The sequence below is a fragment of the Pimephales promelas genome, chromosome 4 (genome assembly GCF_988280905.1).
Source record: "Pimephales promelas chromosome 4, fPimPro1.hap1.1, whole genome shotgun sequence".
Classification (NCBI taxonomy): Eukaryota; Metazoa; Chordata; class Actinopteri; order Cypriniformes; family Leuciscidae; genus Pimephales; species Pimephales promelas.
Window position 1 is genome coordinate 5,126,282 of NC_142772.1, and position 14,662 is coordinate 5,140,943.

The 14,662-nt window shown below is 34.5% G+C and overlaps 1 protein-coding gene across 2 annotated transcripts in view; it reads left to right on the forward strand.

Moving 5' to 3' along the window:
- kntc1 (kinetochore associated 1) overlaps positions 1-14,662 on the forward strand; it is a 56,201-nt gene that overhangs the window by 12,453 nt on the left and 29,086 nt on the right. For both annotated transcript variants that reach the window (XM_039690610.2, XM_039690612.2), the window contains exons 17-33: positions 99-210; positions 1,338-1,481; positions 1,818-1,874; positions 2,131-2,202; positions 2,319-2,438; positions 4,314-4,457; positions 5,569-5,664; positions 6,451-6,554; positions 7,176-7,278; positions 8,458-8,592; positions 9,964-10,083; positions 10,320-10,392; positions 11,529-11,596; positions 11,689-12,017; positions 13,181-13,353; positions 13,481-13,578; positions 13,921-14,062. In XM_039690610.2, the coding sequence (XP_039546544.2) occupies positions 99-210; positions 1,338-1,481; positions 1,818-1,874; positions 2,131-2,202; positions 2,319-2,438; positions 4,314-4,457; positions 5,569-5,664; positions 6,451-6,554; positions 7,176-7,278; positions 8,458-8,592; positions 9,964-10,083; positions 10,320-10,392; positions 11,529-11,596; positions 11,689-12,017; positions 13,181-13,353; positions 13,481-13,578; positions 13,921-14,062 (2,090 nt within the window). The remainder of the gene's footprint in view (positions 1-98; positions 211-1,337; positions 1,482-1,817; positions 1,875-2,130; positions 2,203-2,318; positions 2,439-4,313; positions 4,458-5,568; positions 5,665-6,450; positions 6,555-7,175; positions 7,279-8,457; positions 8,593-9,963; positions 10,084-10,319; positions 10,393-11,528; positions 11,597-11,688; positions 12,018-13,180; positions 13,354-13,480; positions 13,579-13,920; positions 14,063-14,662) is intronic.

Here is a 14,662-nt window from a genome sequence, read left to right on the forward strand (position 1 = left end):
TTTTGTCCTCCATAAGCTTTTAACACTTTAGATATCATTGAATCACTTATTGCCTTACACATCCTTCTGGGTAATTGTATTCTCCATCTCCATTACAGGGGCATCTCATGGATTGAGTTTTTGAACAGCACAGATTATCTTAAAGACATCCACGCTCTTCTGAAAGAAGGGAATCTTAGTGGAGCACAATATTTGTGGCTTCGACACGAGGTAAAACTCGAAGTATGGTTTGTTCTGTTGCTTCAGTATTTGATGAGGAACCTGCCAATGGCTAGTGAATTGAGAATTTTAGCCACAATAATTTTATACTGGCCTTGAATTTGTATTTTACATTTACATTTTTAAAAATTGTATTTAGAAATAATTATTTAGCCAGTTTTCCCTTTGTTTTTACAACAAATCACAAATCATTGTTATATACTCTAGCCCGGTGGATGTCAACCTGGAGAGCAAGAGCAAAAGTTCTGTCTTTTCTTGAACATTAGCATGATTGCGAATAGGGATGGGCAACGATTAATCGCGATTAATCGCATCCAAAATAAAAAGTTGTGTTTACATAATATATGTGTGTAGTGTGTATAATTAATTTGTATATATAAATACCCACACATGTATGTGTATATTTAAGAAAAATGTGTTAATATATCAAATATTTATATTTTTATATAATATTAATTATGTATAAATATATATAAAGTATATACATGCCAGTATTTCTTAAATATATACATGCATGTGTGTGTGTATTTATATATACAAATTAATTATACACACTACACACACATATATTATGTAAACATAAACTTTTATTTTGGATGCGATTAGTCGCGATTAATCGTTGCCCATTCCTAATTGCGAATGTCTTATTGATTTTATGAAAATGGTCAAACTACAAAATAATATTTTCACTTACCCTTTAGAGACATTATTGGTTTTTGCATTATTATGTCAACACATTTCCCAGTGAAACCAAAACCACTGATTCAATTGGGATGTTAAACAGAAACTTAAAACAGAGTGTACTTTTAAGACATTTTATGAATTTGTTATTCATTTCATTTTGGTAGAATTTTCCTTCATGTGGAAGTTTTGACAATTTGAATAAATTGAATTTCTTATTTTCTATAAGTTTCTGATGGTATACTTTATTTACTACTAAGATCGAAGGTGCAGGTGCAAAAAAAAAAAAAACTAAAAAACAACACTTCCCTAGACTATTTAAATCTCTTTGTTTTTAATTCTTTTATCGGTTTCTGTTTTGTTTTATTAGTTGGCACTGTAACTTAAAGTTGTTACTACAGGTTATTTCCTCATGATTTTCTCTCTCTCTCTCTCAGGGTGAGTTTGCCAGTGCATTCGATGAAGACTGCCTGCATGCTCTGTTGGGCTCCATTTCATCAGACATCCCATCACCGGACCTAAGTCTGTGGTTTAAGGGTGTTGTGGTCCCGTTTATATGGAGAGTGTTGCCCAAAGGACAGGTATGAGGGCAGCTTTAAACTACACTATTTGTTCAGATTGTCTTAATGACCTTAGTTTTATTCAACTTTAAATCACAACACCAGTTATCAGGAATAATTATTGCCCTGCAAGGTGGCTAAGAAAGGGTTTTGTGTGAATGCCAGTTTTGATAAATCACTATAGATACGGTAATACAATTTAAGCAAAATGTCTGAAAAGCAAGTATTTCTTGCATAATCTTACTGTAATAGTAAGTTCTGTTCTAATCTCTTGGTTGAGAATGGAGCAGTGATTTTTAAAATTAACTAGTTAGTTGTGCTTCATATTAACACTTTTTATGTTTTAAATGTACACAGAAAATCCTCGCCAGGTGGTTGGAGCAGCGCGCAAGGAATCTGGAGTTAACCGAAAAGGTAGTTAACTCTTATGACAAGTTTTTCTTGGCAAACTATCAGGATATTACTTTTCAATATAAATACCTGAATTAGCCTGCCCATCTGTGACCCTTTCTGTCTCTAAAGCATCATTTTGTGTTTTGCCAGACATCAATAGTCACACATTATGTAGCCAAATCTCAATTGGGTCAAAGTATACAAAAATTATCTTTCTCTCTCAGGTAATTTGATTTATTTTATTGTTATAATTTTTTTTTATTTTATTTTTTTATAGGCTGACTGGCCTCATAATGGACTTGTTCTGGCTGAACTTGGCTTGCCTTCTCTCTGGAGGTCTATGGGTTTGGTAAATGTCAAGTTTACCTAATATTTTGTTCCTAAATTTTAAGCTGAGAGCGCTGAGGACCATATTCCTGGAAAGTCGGAGCGACTTCCTCAGATAAGAATTAAATTGTTTTTCAGGGTGAAAACTGTGGAGCAGAGGAAGTGCAAAATCTGAGGTCCTTAGTGGCAAACCTCCGACAGCTTTGTGACCTCTACACCAAATATAACTGCCACCTTTCACTGTCTGACTATGAAAGGGTGAGTATGAAAGTTTAGATATTCTTATACATCAGTGGCCCTAAAAGTATTGGACACAAGTTACTTCGAAAATGTTATACATAATATATTACTAGTACTGTCAGATTACAATATTACTGTCTCTGAATTGTAATGCGTTACCCTACTTTTGCGCTACTCTTGAATTACTTTCACCAAAATAACCACAGAAGTATGACTAGGCATTAAAATTTCCTCATTATTGCTCATTATACATGCATTTGAGGGCGATGGGATATAGCATAATGACTGTGTAGGAAGGCTCATGACTTAATACTATAAGTAACAATCACTGTCAGAATCACAAAAGTAGACAAACGAAGTCTGGTCTGGTAAATTATGATAGAGATTCCAAACCTGAAATCTAATGACACGACAAAAGATATTCTTATAAATATATATACTGTAACACCACCTGCGTTGTTGTAATGTACATTACTAAGATTGTATCGAGTATAACATTACCAACATTTTATTAGTGATGCGTTATATTACTGTTACAGCAAAAGGTAACACTTTACTTGAAGGGGTGTGCATAAGACTGACGTGACACCTTCATAATCATGCCATGAAACAACTGTCATTAAGTGTCATTCGCTCAATTATGACAATTTTAATGCAAATATGACATTGTCATGACAACTTGACACAAACCAATACATCATAACCTGTCAGTGTCTTGATAATAACACCTTGACATTACCAAGACAACATAAATTGTCATAAATATGTCATAAACATGACATTGCAGATTAATTATCAAACTTAAGAAACCACTTAGCTTTATGGGTTAACATTACATTAAACTGTCAGGTGGTTGATTACGACATTTGCTGTCATGAAATAATTTTTATGAAATTATAAAGGCCATTAATTATATTAATGAAATTAATGAAATTCCATTAATGAAATTACAAGGCCATTATAACTGTTATGAATATTTTTCTTGATCTCAACTACAGTGGTACAAATTGAATTTGTCATTTCAATGTCATTTAAGTAGTTTGATAATTAACTATTGATATCTGATCATTAATCTGCAATGCCATGTTTATGACATATTTATGACCGTTATGTTGTCTTGGTAATGTCAAGTTGTCATGACAAAGACATCTCAAACAATGTCATATTTGCATTAAAAATGTCATAATTGAGTGAATGACACTTAATGACAGTCGTCACAAACGTGCATAAAACCTCCTTCATGTTCATGACATGTCATGTCAAGATTATGAAGGTGTCATGTCAGTCTTTTGCACACCCCTTCAAGTAAAGTGTTACCATTATTTATTTATTTTTATTCCCCTGAAAGTGTCTGGGCATCACTCACCTTCTGTGAATGGTAATAACTGAGTTCCAATAGTTCATTTAGTGAATGTATAAAATTATTTCCCCTCCCCAGAGTTATAATTCACAACAAGAGAAATGTGATATTGCTCATATAATGGCAGGGCGGGCTAAATGATAATGTAAATTCACTCTCTGACAGTAGGTGGTAGTTATTGAAAAGCAGAAATACAGTGGTTACCCCTGTACATAAACCATCACACCAAATTTCAGATCTTTGACTTTGAAAGTTTGATGCCCAGACAAATGCTTTTGTTGCAGATGTCACTTGGTGTCAGGGGCACTATGTTGTTGCTAAATATAAATACAAGATAACATGCTAGTGTTGCCACAACATTATAGTATTCTGGTTTCAGTGTTTTTTTGTTTTGTTTTTTTGTTATTGGACCCATTGAATTAGTTTAATAATTTATCTATAAAATGTTTTTTTTTGTTTTTTTTTTTGTTTTGTTTTTTCATTTATTGATTATTCATGACACAAAGCATTGATTAACCTGTGTTCTGTGGCAGGGGAGTACACGTAGTATGGCCTTTCTGATGCTGGATAAGGTGCAGGCCCCGGAGCTGATTCCTGCGGTTATTGAGAGCAGCATCCAACCTTATGCTCTTGAGAACGGACTGGACCTGGACCAGACCCTCTTACACTATATCAAGGTCGCCTTTATTTTTTAGTAATTAGGAAAATGATTGTTTATAGTGTTATTTTTCGATATACTCTTGTTGCGCCAATCTCAGACATCCAATCCCTGTCAAGGCCTCTAGACAGCACTCAAGTGTAAAAACACTCTATATTATAATCAGTAGTAGTCCTAAGGTCATGCATTGCGCACATAAATTCTGGATTCTGTTTTGTAAGGGAACAAAGTTGAACAAAAACTGATATAAAATTAGGTAAAAAAAATAAAAAACAATCAGAATACTAAAAAATATTTTGTTTACCTGTATAACGGTTGACAATTAATCAACATAATCAACAGACAACCACGTTAGTTTATCGAAATATAAGATTAATATCAGGTTTGAGTAAATATTTTAAATCAATTTGGCTGACAAAAAAAAAAACAGTTTGTGAATCCCTAACTTTATGATTGGCTTTATATTCCTGATGTTTCATCTCATTTTCTCACGTAAATCATCAATTTTACATGGAAAAACTTAATGTTGATCACTATCGAATTTTGTCACGGTGGGCAAGTGATGTAACCGGTGTTGTTGCTGAACACCCGTAATGCAGACTATCGCAGCAAGCCTAAAAGGGTACATGAATGTCCTGTGTCAGTCACTGTAAAGGTTTACTCTACAGAGCCAAGTGGAGCGGCACACAAATAGCTGTGCGTGTAATGTATATATACACAATAACCAAGGAAAAATATTAGCAAAGCCTCAGGAAGTAAAATAAAATGCTGCTTTATTTTGTTAAGCAGACAAAATTAATCGCATAAAAAAAAAAAAAAACAGTTGATGTATTTATATTAATTATACACATATTAATTAAACATTTTAATGTCAAGGTGTAATTAATTTGGGTATTATTTATATTAGTTCCTGAAAAGCAGCCTATGACTCTCAGTCTGCTCATAAAAGTGTATAAACAATGATAAAGGTTTTAAGCAAATCCCTAATGTATTTGTATACAATCACGCATACTACAGACATCAGTGGTCTACCTTTTGGGACTGGGTGATTTTTAATGAATTGTTGTTATAATAAAATAGTTTTAATTTATTGTGCTATCAGTTTATGTTTTAATGTGTTTAAATTTTAGGACCTGCTAGACTGTTGCAGCTCTCAAATCACCTCTCTCTTCACTGAATGGGAGGCCAAAGCCGTGGCTGTACTACACTGCATGACAGACACTAATGTAAGATCTGTTCATACATCTAACACCGTATTCTGTTACACAATATCAGAATTATATAAATTATTTATTTAGTAACAATTAGTGATTCGATTAGTGAAAATTCTTTACTATCGATACTATTAATACTGGTGTTGTATAGAGAGGATCGATCATCACAAAAATATTGATAGTGTTTGACGAGGAATTTTATGAAATATTTAGTGAAAATAATGGCAAAGAAAGAAGAGGAGAAGAGAAAAGTCATATGGAGTTCTCTTTCTTATCTCACTATGGGAATTGGGAACTTGTACTTTGGCGGTATATCGCCAAAATGAGCTGTTTTTGACAGCGTGCATATTCATTACTACAGTGAATATTATTTGTGCTAGGGATAAACCAGAGAACATGTTACAGTGAATTCTCTTTCTGTACTATTATGGCGACCGTTAGTTCTTCAAGCGGTGGAGTGATGGGAAAAGAAGCCTCGAACCTACAGTATGTGTGTGTGGATGAATGTGTGTGTCGTGTGTCGTGACTCGGTATTGGTCCGTCAAATGATAGACATTGTGATATTGGTGCTTCCAGGATTGGTCAAATTGGCTTTCAAGTATAATTGCTTATTTTTACTATGTGTAGGCTATATCTAGAGAGCTGTCAATTCTAATCGCATGAGAACTAGAGACTGCTGGAGATAGAGCAAAGTTGAGTAGGGTTCCTAAATGCTGTCAGTGTGATGGCAAATTTACTGTTTTTAATCACAGTAGTAGATTCTGTTGGAAAACAAGATTGTCTTTTCACATGTTTTAGAAGGTGATGGATGCTGTGATTGAAATAATGTACAAGGCCGTGGTGCCCTGGAGTGAAACCATCGAGAAACTTGTTCAGCAGCATTTGGAGAAGGAACATCCAAAGTGAGTGGTGTGGTAAAACATAAAATTTTCATTTTTTTATTTTTAATTTATAAGCTCTTTTACATGACTTCACTGTAGAGTGGAGCTTCAATGCCATCTCCGGTGGCACATGTTAACCGCACTCAGAGTTTACACTATTTCAACTCAGGGTAGCTTTTATTACTTATAACTTATAACTATTTTTTATACCATTAACTCTTTTAACATTTTATATTTATATTGTATATTTGAATGTACTTTTTTTTTTAATGCTTTTCTTTTATAATGTTGTATTTCTCTTTATTTTTTTATTTTTTTGAATACAGCACATAATTTTCGACTCATGCACTTTAAAAGTTTGATTTTAGTTGGACTAAAGTAATAATTTGACTTTTTTAAATGTAATGTAAATGCTTTAGTCTGACTGATCTCATACTAGACCTGCGTGATGAAATTGTAGCTTGACTCCATCCAGAATTTATACATATTAATCTGACATATTAATAGAGCATTTGGACACGCAAATGGTACATGTGACCTCAGACTTTACAACTGGATAGCATTCCTGTGTGTTTGTAGCATATAGCTGCAGTACTTCAAATTCAGTTAGCACTAAATTTGTAAGTGTTTTCATATCTACAGACAGGAGTTATTGAGAGAGGGTTACAGATTGATGGAAATAAAGAAGCTTCTCAGATGCTATGGCATCCGCACCTTAGCCCTCTCTAACACTCGTGATATCATGGTAAGTTTGTCTTCATTAACTTAAAAGTCCTATTATGTGTTCATTTAACAATTTTACTATTCCTTACTTTCTTATGCTACGTTCACACCGGATGCGAATAGGGCGTCAGGCGCGAATGATTTCAATGTTAAGTCAATGCAAAGACGCTTTACGCGCGTGAAAAATTCCTGCGGCGCGAATGAGGCGTGGAGCGCGGCGCGGAAGACGCGAATACGCCTCATTCGCGCGTCAAGTTGGCGCGAATTGAGCGTTGTGCATTCACGCGTTTGACGCAAATTCGCGTCTGCCGCCCGAGTTGAAAAATCTGAACTTTGGCGTGAATTCGCGCTGCGTTAACCAATCAGGAGCCTAGCTGCTTGCTCACGTGGTGAAGTGTCTGGATGCTTCAATAAATTATTTTGGTAATACGACTAAATGCATGGTGGGATTATCCACAACAAAGCAAATGTTTCATCACTTAAAACATTATTTCTATATAGGAGACATGTTCATTTTGTATTGAATGTTATTCATTCCATATCTAGAAATAGTATTATGTTGTAAAGACAATCAACATATGTGCATAAATTCGTGTCTGGACGTGAGAGAGAGAAAAAAATCACAGGACAGGTTAATAACTTTTGAAGGCTGGCTCTATTTATTTTTAAAACAAAAATAAATGACAGCTAGATTAGATGGATGAGGGCGAGGGTAATCCTCGCTCAGATGCGGGACAACAGGTCATCAAACTGGGCGCGTGACAGGCGGAAGAACCGCGGACAGCGGCCGTCATCCAGCGCAGCTCCTGGAGCGAGCAAATGGTGAAACTCGCCAAACGGTTCGGCTCTGAAGGGTCCGGTGGACACAAATATACGGCGACGATGATCCCCACGCCGCTGTTCTGCTCTCCAGAGTAAATACAGAGCGGTAAATCTCTTGATGAATGCTCGGTCGACATAAAAACAATGGCCGCCAACGGATTTTGATTCTGACGCGCGTCACGCGCGTAAATTTCGCTTCAAACTTTACGCGCGCCAGTTTCGCTCTTGACACGCAAATTAACACTAGTGGTCAAGCGTCAAACTAGACGCGTCAGGCGCGAATTTGACGCGCGATTCGCGTCTGGTGTGAACGTAGCTTTGAAGATTGCCCTCTGTTCATGCAAGTCCCTGATATTTCACTGTTGTTTGCTTTGTTTAGATGCTCGTGAGGCACATTCTGAAGCAGGACCTGCCCACCTCTCTCGAGGACTCACTGAAGTTGATTGAGGCCTATAAACTAAACCCAGCAGAGATCCACCATCTTCACTGCATCCAGCTTATACAGTCTAATAAGGTATGACTTCCACTGGGACTTGGTGGTATATAGGTAACAACATGATGGACCCTCACATTTCTTCATAGAGCCAGAACTCATAAATGGCTACCTTCAAACGAGGCACTACAGCAAACATCATTATTGCATTTCCTTTTGCTCATATAATAAAGAAAAATCCTCAATAGCATTTCCATGACTTTCCGAAAGAGAATTAAATATATAGAGATGAATAACGCCCATTAGACGAGAGAAAGATGTCAATTTTACCATCACTCCCTCAGCCATGGTGTTATAAAACACACTTGCAGGGTATAAAAAAATTCCTGCATTTTTATTTCACAAAAAATAACTGTGGAACACATCATTAGTCTGTCCACTTCTCTTTTTAACTTTTTCTCAACTTTAAGTTATTCATTTTGCGCTAAATTAAACCATCAAAAGTCCTCCAGGGACCACCTTGACCACTTGAGTGATAATACCAGCTAAATAAATGAACTGACTCATGCAGAAGAACTGATTCAAGAAAACATTCAAAGCTAGCAGTTTCAGAGCAGTTCACAGTCAATGAATACCACTCATTTATGCCAAGCGATTGCTTAGCATAGACTGTTGATGAATTGACAATATTTACTTTATGTTGTTTGTATTGTAATGTTTTAGATTGTTCTAAGAGCGCATATTTTATCTCCCTTATATGTTTAATTGAGGAGCTGGAAAGTAGTTAAGGCATTTCAAAATAAGAGTCCGAGTGAATTTCAGGCTTATTTATAATTAAATGTCCTGGATTATACAGACCATGTTTTTTTCTGGGTATAATTGGTGTTTCAGGTTAAAAAATAGTGTATCGAGCATATACTTTAATATTTAGAATATATGTAATTCCATAATTATTAAATAAACAATATTTGAAGCAGAAATATTTAAAAACCTAGTTAAAAATTAATAATTAATCATTTTGCTTATAAATGTCTACTTGTATGTATACCTTTTATTAAGGGAACATTTTTTAATATGCCCCTAAATTAGCTTCAGAATTTCTCAAATTAGGAGCACAATTTATCTGAAATTACCCGAGGCTACTAATAAAAAAAGCACCAGGTAAATTTAAATATATATCCGACCTGACCCGACCCACGCCTGTGGCACTTGTCATATTTTTGGACCCGAAACAGCTCGGGTCTCGGGTCAGACCTCTGGTTTTCGAATCGAAGTGGACCAATGAAGACCTCTAATGAAACCAATGCAATCTCTAACAAATTCATATATATTCTATATAAACATATATATCTCCTAGCCCTAATCAGCAGTTACAACATGGAACTGTTAAGATATAGTAATTTTAATTCAGATAGGAATCAAGGGTGACCTATTTGGATATTGTATTTACAGAGGGAGAAGTGTATTGCGCTGCTGAAGAATCTGCCCCATTCTGAAGCAGAATATGTGATTGAGCGAATGGCCTGTTGGGCAAGACTTGAACTTCAAGACAAGCGACACATTTCTGAAGAGGTAAGAATTTGTGTCAGAGAAATGTGGTGTTAATTGGTTAAAAATAAGAAATTTTGTATTTTGCATAAAGACTATACATTTATCTTGACAATGTTTCAATGGGAAAAGAATAGTAAAGTAGTATTAGTTTTCTATATGAAAAGTTTGCATTGTTATTGTTAAACACATTTGGATATGTTCATCTATATAAGCAAAATTGATATATGTTCTGAATTAAATGTATTTACTTTCAATAGCAGAAGAAATTACAAATGCTAATATCACAGATTATGGTTGAAGCTTTGAAGTACCTGCAGAGCATTCAGACAGGTGAGTGCACAACCAAGTATTTACTGGTTTCCAATGTCTAATAATGAGGTTTAAAAAAGGATATTATCCATGTTGAAAACAGTTTTTTACATTTTTATTTCAGGATTCTTTGATGAATAGAAAGTTCAAAAGAACAGAATTGATCTGAAATGGAAAGCTTTTGTAACATTAATCACTACCATTCAAAAGTTTGGGGTCAGTAAGCATTTATTTTTTTATTTTTGGGGGAAAGAAATTAGAAAATACTTTTATTCATCAAGGATGAGTTAAATTAAACAAAAGTTACTGTAAAGGCATGTATAATGTTAGAAAAGTTTATATTTTAAATAAATGCTGTTCTTTTGAACTTTCTATTCATCATAGAATTTTGGGGGGAAAATGGTACACGACTGTTTTCAACATTGAAAATAATAATTTGTTTTTTGAGCATAAAATCAGCATATTAGAATGATTTCTGAAGGATCATGTGACACTGAAAACTGATGTGTAATCAGCAACAGCAATGATGTTGAAAATTCAGCTTTCAAATTACATTATAAAATATATTAAAATAGAAAACAGTCATTTTAAATTGTCATAATATTTCACAATATTACTGTTTGCCATTTTTTTTCCCATCAAATAAAGCAGCCTTGGTGAGCAGAAGAGACTTCATTTAAAAACATACAAAATCTTACAGATCTAAAACTTGTATGTATATATATATATATATATATATATATTATATATACTTAATATGTCTTATAATATATATATATATATATATATATATATATATATATACACACACACATATATATATATATATATTTATATATATATTTTATATATACTTAATATGTCTTATAATATATATGTATATATATATATATATTATAAGACATATTAAGCCTTTCTAATTTAATACAAATAATTAAGACTTGTGCAGTAAATATAACTAAACAGAAAGGGATTACTGAACAAACAATACTCGTTTTGACTGGAAGAGAAGTGTGCACATGAGGTCAAAATCAAATTCAATTATTTTAATTGACTGATAGTACTACTACGAGCATGATCAATTTAATTTAAAAAAAATTGTGAACTAGATTGAGTGTTTTAAGACCGTTAAAGTTTCCTGTCCTTTCTTCTTGTAGATGATGCGTTCAAGAAGACTGAATGTGGGAACAGTCTGAACATGTTCACAGCCATGTCTCATCTACAGGTCTTTACTTGTTCATAAAGGGATTTGAGGCATTTAATGCCATATTGGACATACATTTACAAATGGTTTATTTTAAAATGTTTTGACTTTAGGAAGACTTTGACATCTTCTTAACACCAGAAGAATATGAGGATCCTTTAATGAGACTTAAGTTCAACCAGCAGCTCATCACCGCATACGAGAATGCACAAGCATGGCGGCGCTCAGGAAAACAACACCCTGACAAGGTTTCAAGTAGTCACCTGAATGGTAATGCTGCAGTAGCCAATGATCCTGATGGTAAAACGAAGACACTCTCTACTGAAGCTGGGCTACACCGGCTCGCCAGGCAGCTGCAAAAGACAGAGCAGGAACTGTGGGCAGACCTGGCACTGAGAGCTCTGGATGCTGGAGATGTGGAGAAAGCCCTGCAGATCCTAAGGTAGGGGAGAAGGGAATCATGGCTGGGTATTTAAGGATCTAAATGCTGCGAAAAGGTATATACGAAGAGTTCAGATGCAAAAGCCTCTAAATGCCATTTGAAATTTTCTTCTTTAATGATGATTTTTGTATATTTAATATTTAAGTTCAGTAATTTCACTTAAATAACAATTAATAGGTAATTATCAGTGCCATTTAAGTGAAATCACTGAACTTAAATATACGAGCTTGATAAAAATGATCATTCTAGAAGAAAATTTCAAATGGCACTTAGAGGCTTTTGCATCTGAGCTCTTCATACATTCGGAATAGGCAGTTATTTCTTATTACCAAGCATTCGTTTCAATCTACAGTCTAATATAATTTATTATTAATATATTATTTTTCTGTTCATCAGAAAAATAATACAACTGCACCTGATTATTAATATTGATTGATCAAGTGATCCAAAAAGTCTATAACAAAGTACAAAACAAAGTGGTTGTAGTTAATAAGAAACTATTTTAGTATCATAACCTACAATTTAATAATATAATATAATAAAGTTTTGCTTCAAACGTGTGGATGAGGAAAATATGGCGTCTTGAAAATCTCAGCATCTCATCAAAAAATAAAAATGTTTAGGCTCTGTCAAATGAAGCAAGGGCGTTTTGAGTTTCAAATGCTGACAAAATAAAGGTAAAATACACAAATTACCTGTTACTTCTGTATCTGAATACAATCCTGCCAGACAAGCTGCTCCACTTCACTGTCCGCTTCTAATATTTCCTAATTTTATAATATTATCTGTGTAAATAGTAAGCCTAGTAGTAAACTAGCAAATGTCAATGGTTTCATTATTCTCTACATTTTACAAATATTGAGATGCGAAAGATGAAATACAATTTGTGAGATGCGCAAGATTATGTTTGTAAACGTCTTGTCAACTTTATTTAGCGCTTTATACAATACAGATTGTTTCAAAGTAGCTTTACAGTGATAACAAAAAACATTCAATGATGCACACTTTCTCACTCGAAAAGCAAGCACATTTTGGCAAATGGACAATTTGATGAGTATAACAAATATATTCATTTGTGTTAAGATGAACAAAAGTCTTGATTTTGGAATAACTAGAGGGTGAGTATATGATGACAGAACGTTCATTTTTTCCACCTCATACAGTGAGCTATACCAGCATCACTCCAACTGCAGCACAGGACGAGTTCTGTTCAGCACTGCGCAACGCCTCTGCCAGATGCTGGAGGAAAACGTCCCCATGGTTCTGCCTGAAAAGGTTAACCTCCCTGCTGTCATCCATAGGCTGGCCTGCCAGGCCATTACAGTCTGCCACAGTGGTACTAAAACACTTTCATCATTCATATTCTCTTAATGTATATATCACTTGAGTTCTCAAATTATCTATTTATCATTCATTTGTCCTCTACACCAACTTAAGAAGTACTTGTATTTTCCCTTTCACAGACCTCTTGCTTGACTGTTTGGAGCTGTGTAAAAGCACCAGAAGTGCTGCAGATGTGTACAGACAATGTCAGATTGAAGATTTTGGGTTTTTACCTAAGGTACGCTTGCTAAACTTTGTTTGTTTATGTATACTACACATTACACACACGTGAGTGTTGACAGCACCCCAATATATTCCATGAAGCTGTCATCACTGGAAGCATTTAGTTGACAAATGCTTTCTTCATCTGGAGTGATATTCAAGCCACTTTGCTAAAAATATATAGAATAAGAATATGGAGTAGATATTCTGTGTTTCCTACTGAATTGTGTGAGACTGTGAAAGGTTGCAATTTCGTTCATGTGTGGTGCAACATTATTTTTTTACATTTCAAAAGCTGCATTTTAAACAGGGACGTGTAGACTTTTATTATATACCCACTGTATATATTTCTTTTCAGGAATCTGCACTGAGTGGAGAAGAGGACACTTACACTGATTCCCATTTTCATGATGTCTTTAATGAGGACTGCATTGTGCTAGATCCCGTCTCAGTGCTTCCACTCCAGTATAAAATCACTAGAAATTTGTTGCCACTTTCAGGTAAGAGTTTGCCTTTACTGGTGTGATGAATGCAAACTAGTGCCTTGATATGAATGACTGTTTTAAATTGGACCTTAGAATAACCGAACAAATTTTAATATGGGAATTGTTGAAGTGTTGGGCTGGAATTGATATTTGAAATTAGAGCCCGACCGATAAAGGATTTTGAAGTCCGATACCGATACAAATATTTATTGGTTTTAAAATCCGATATTCCGATATATCGGCCGATAATTTAAAAAAAAAAAATTATTATTTCAGAAACGCGCAACAAATTGTAAAACATACATTTTCAATATAACAGGCCAAGGAGAGATGATGCGTCTCATTGCTATAACTGTCACGTGCTATTAAAGAAATACTTCAGTCACATTGTCTAAAGTTAAAAGGACTACACTGTTACAACATAACGTAAATATTACTAGCTAATTCCGCTTCACTCTCGGCTTATTTAACAGCAGCAAAACTGGACATGATGGTCACAAATTTTGTTTGAGTTAAGAGAACTGATGCGGATGGTCTTTTAATTGTTATTCAAGCAATTTATGTCTCGTGACCAACTCAACGAGTGTTGCCAACAGGGACGGTGTAGAGTGCCCT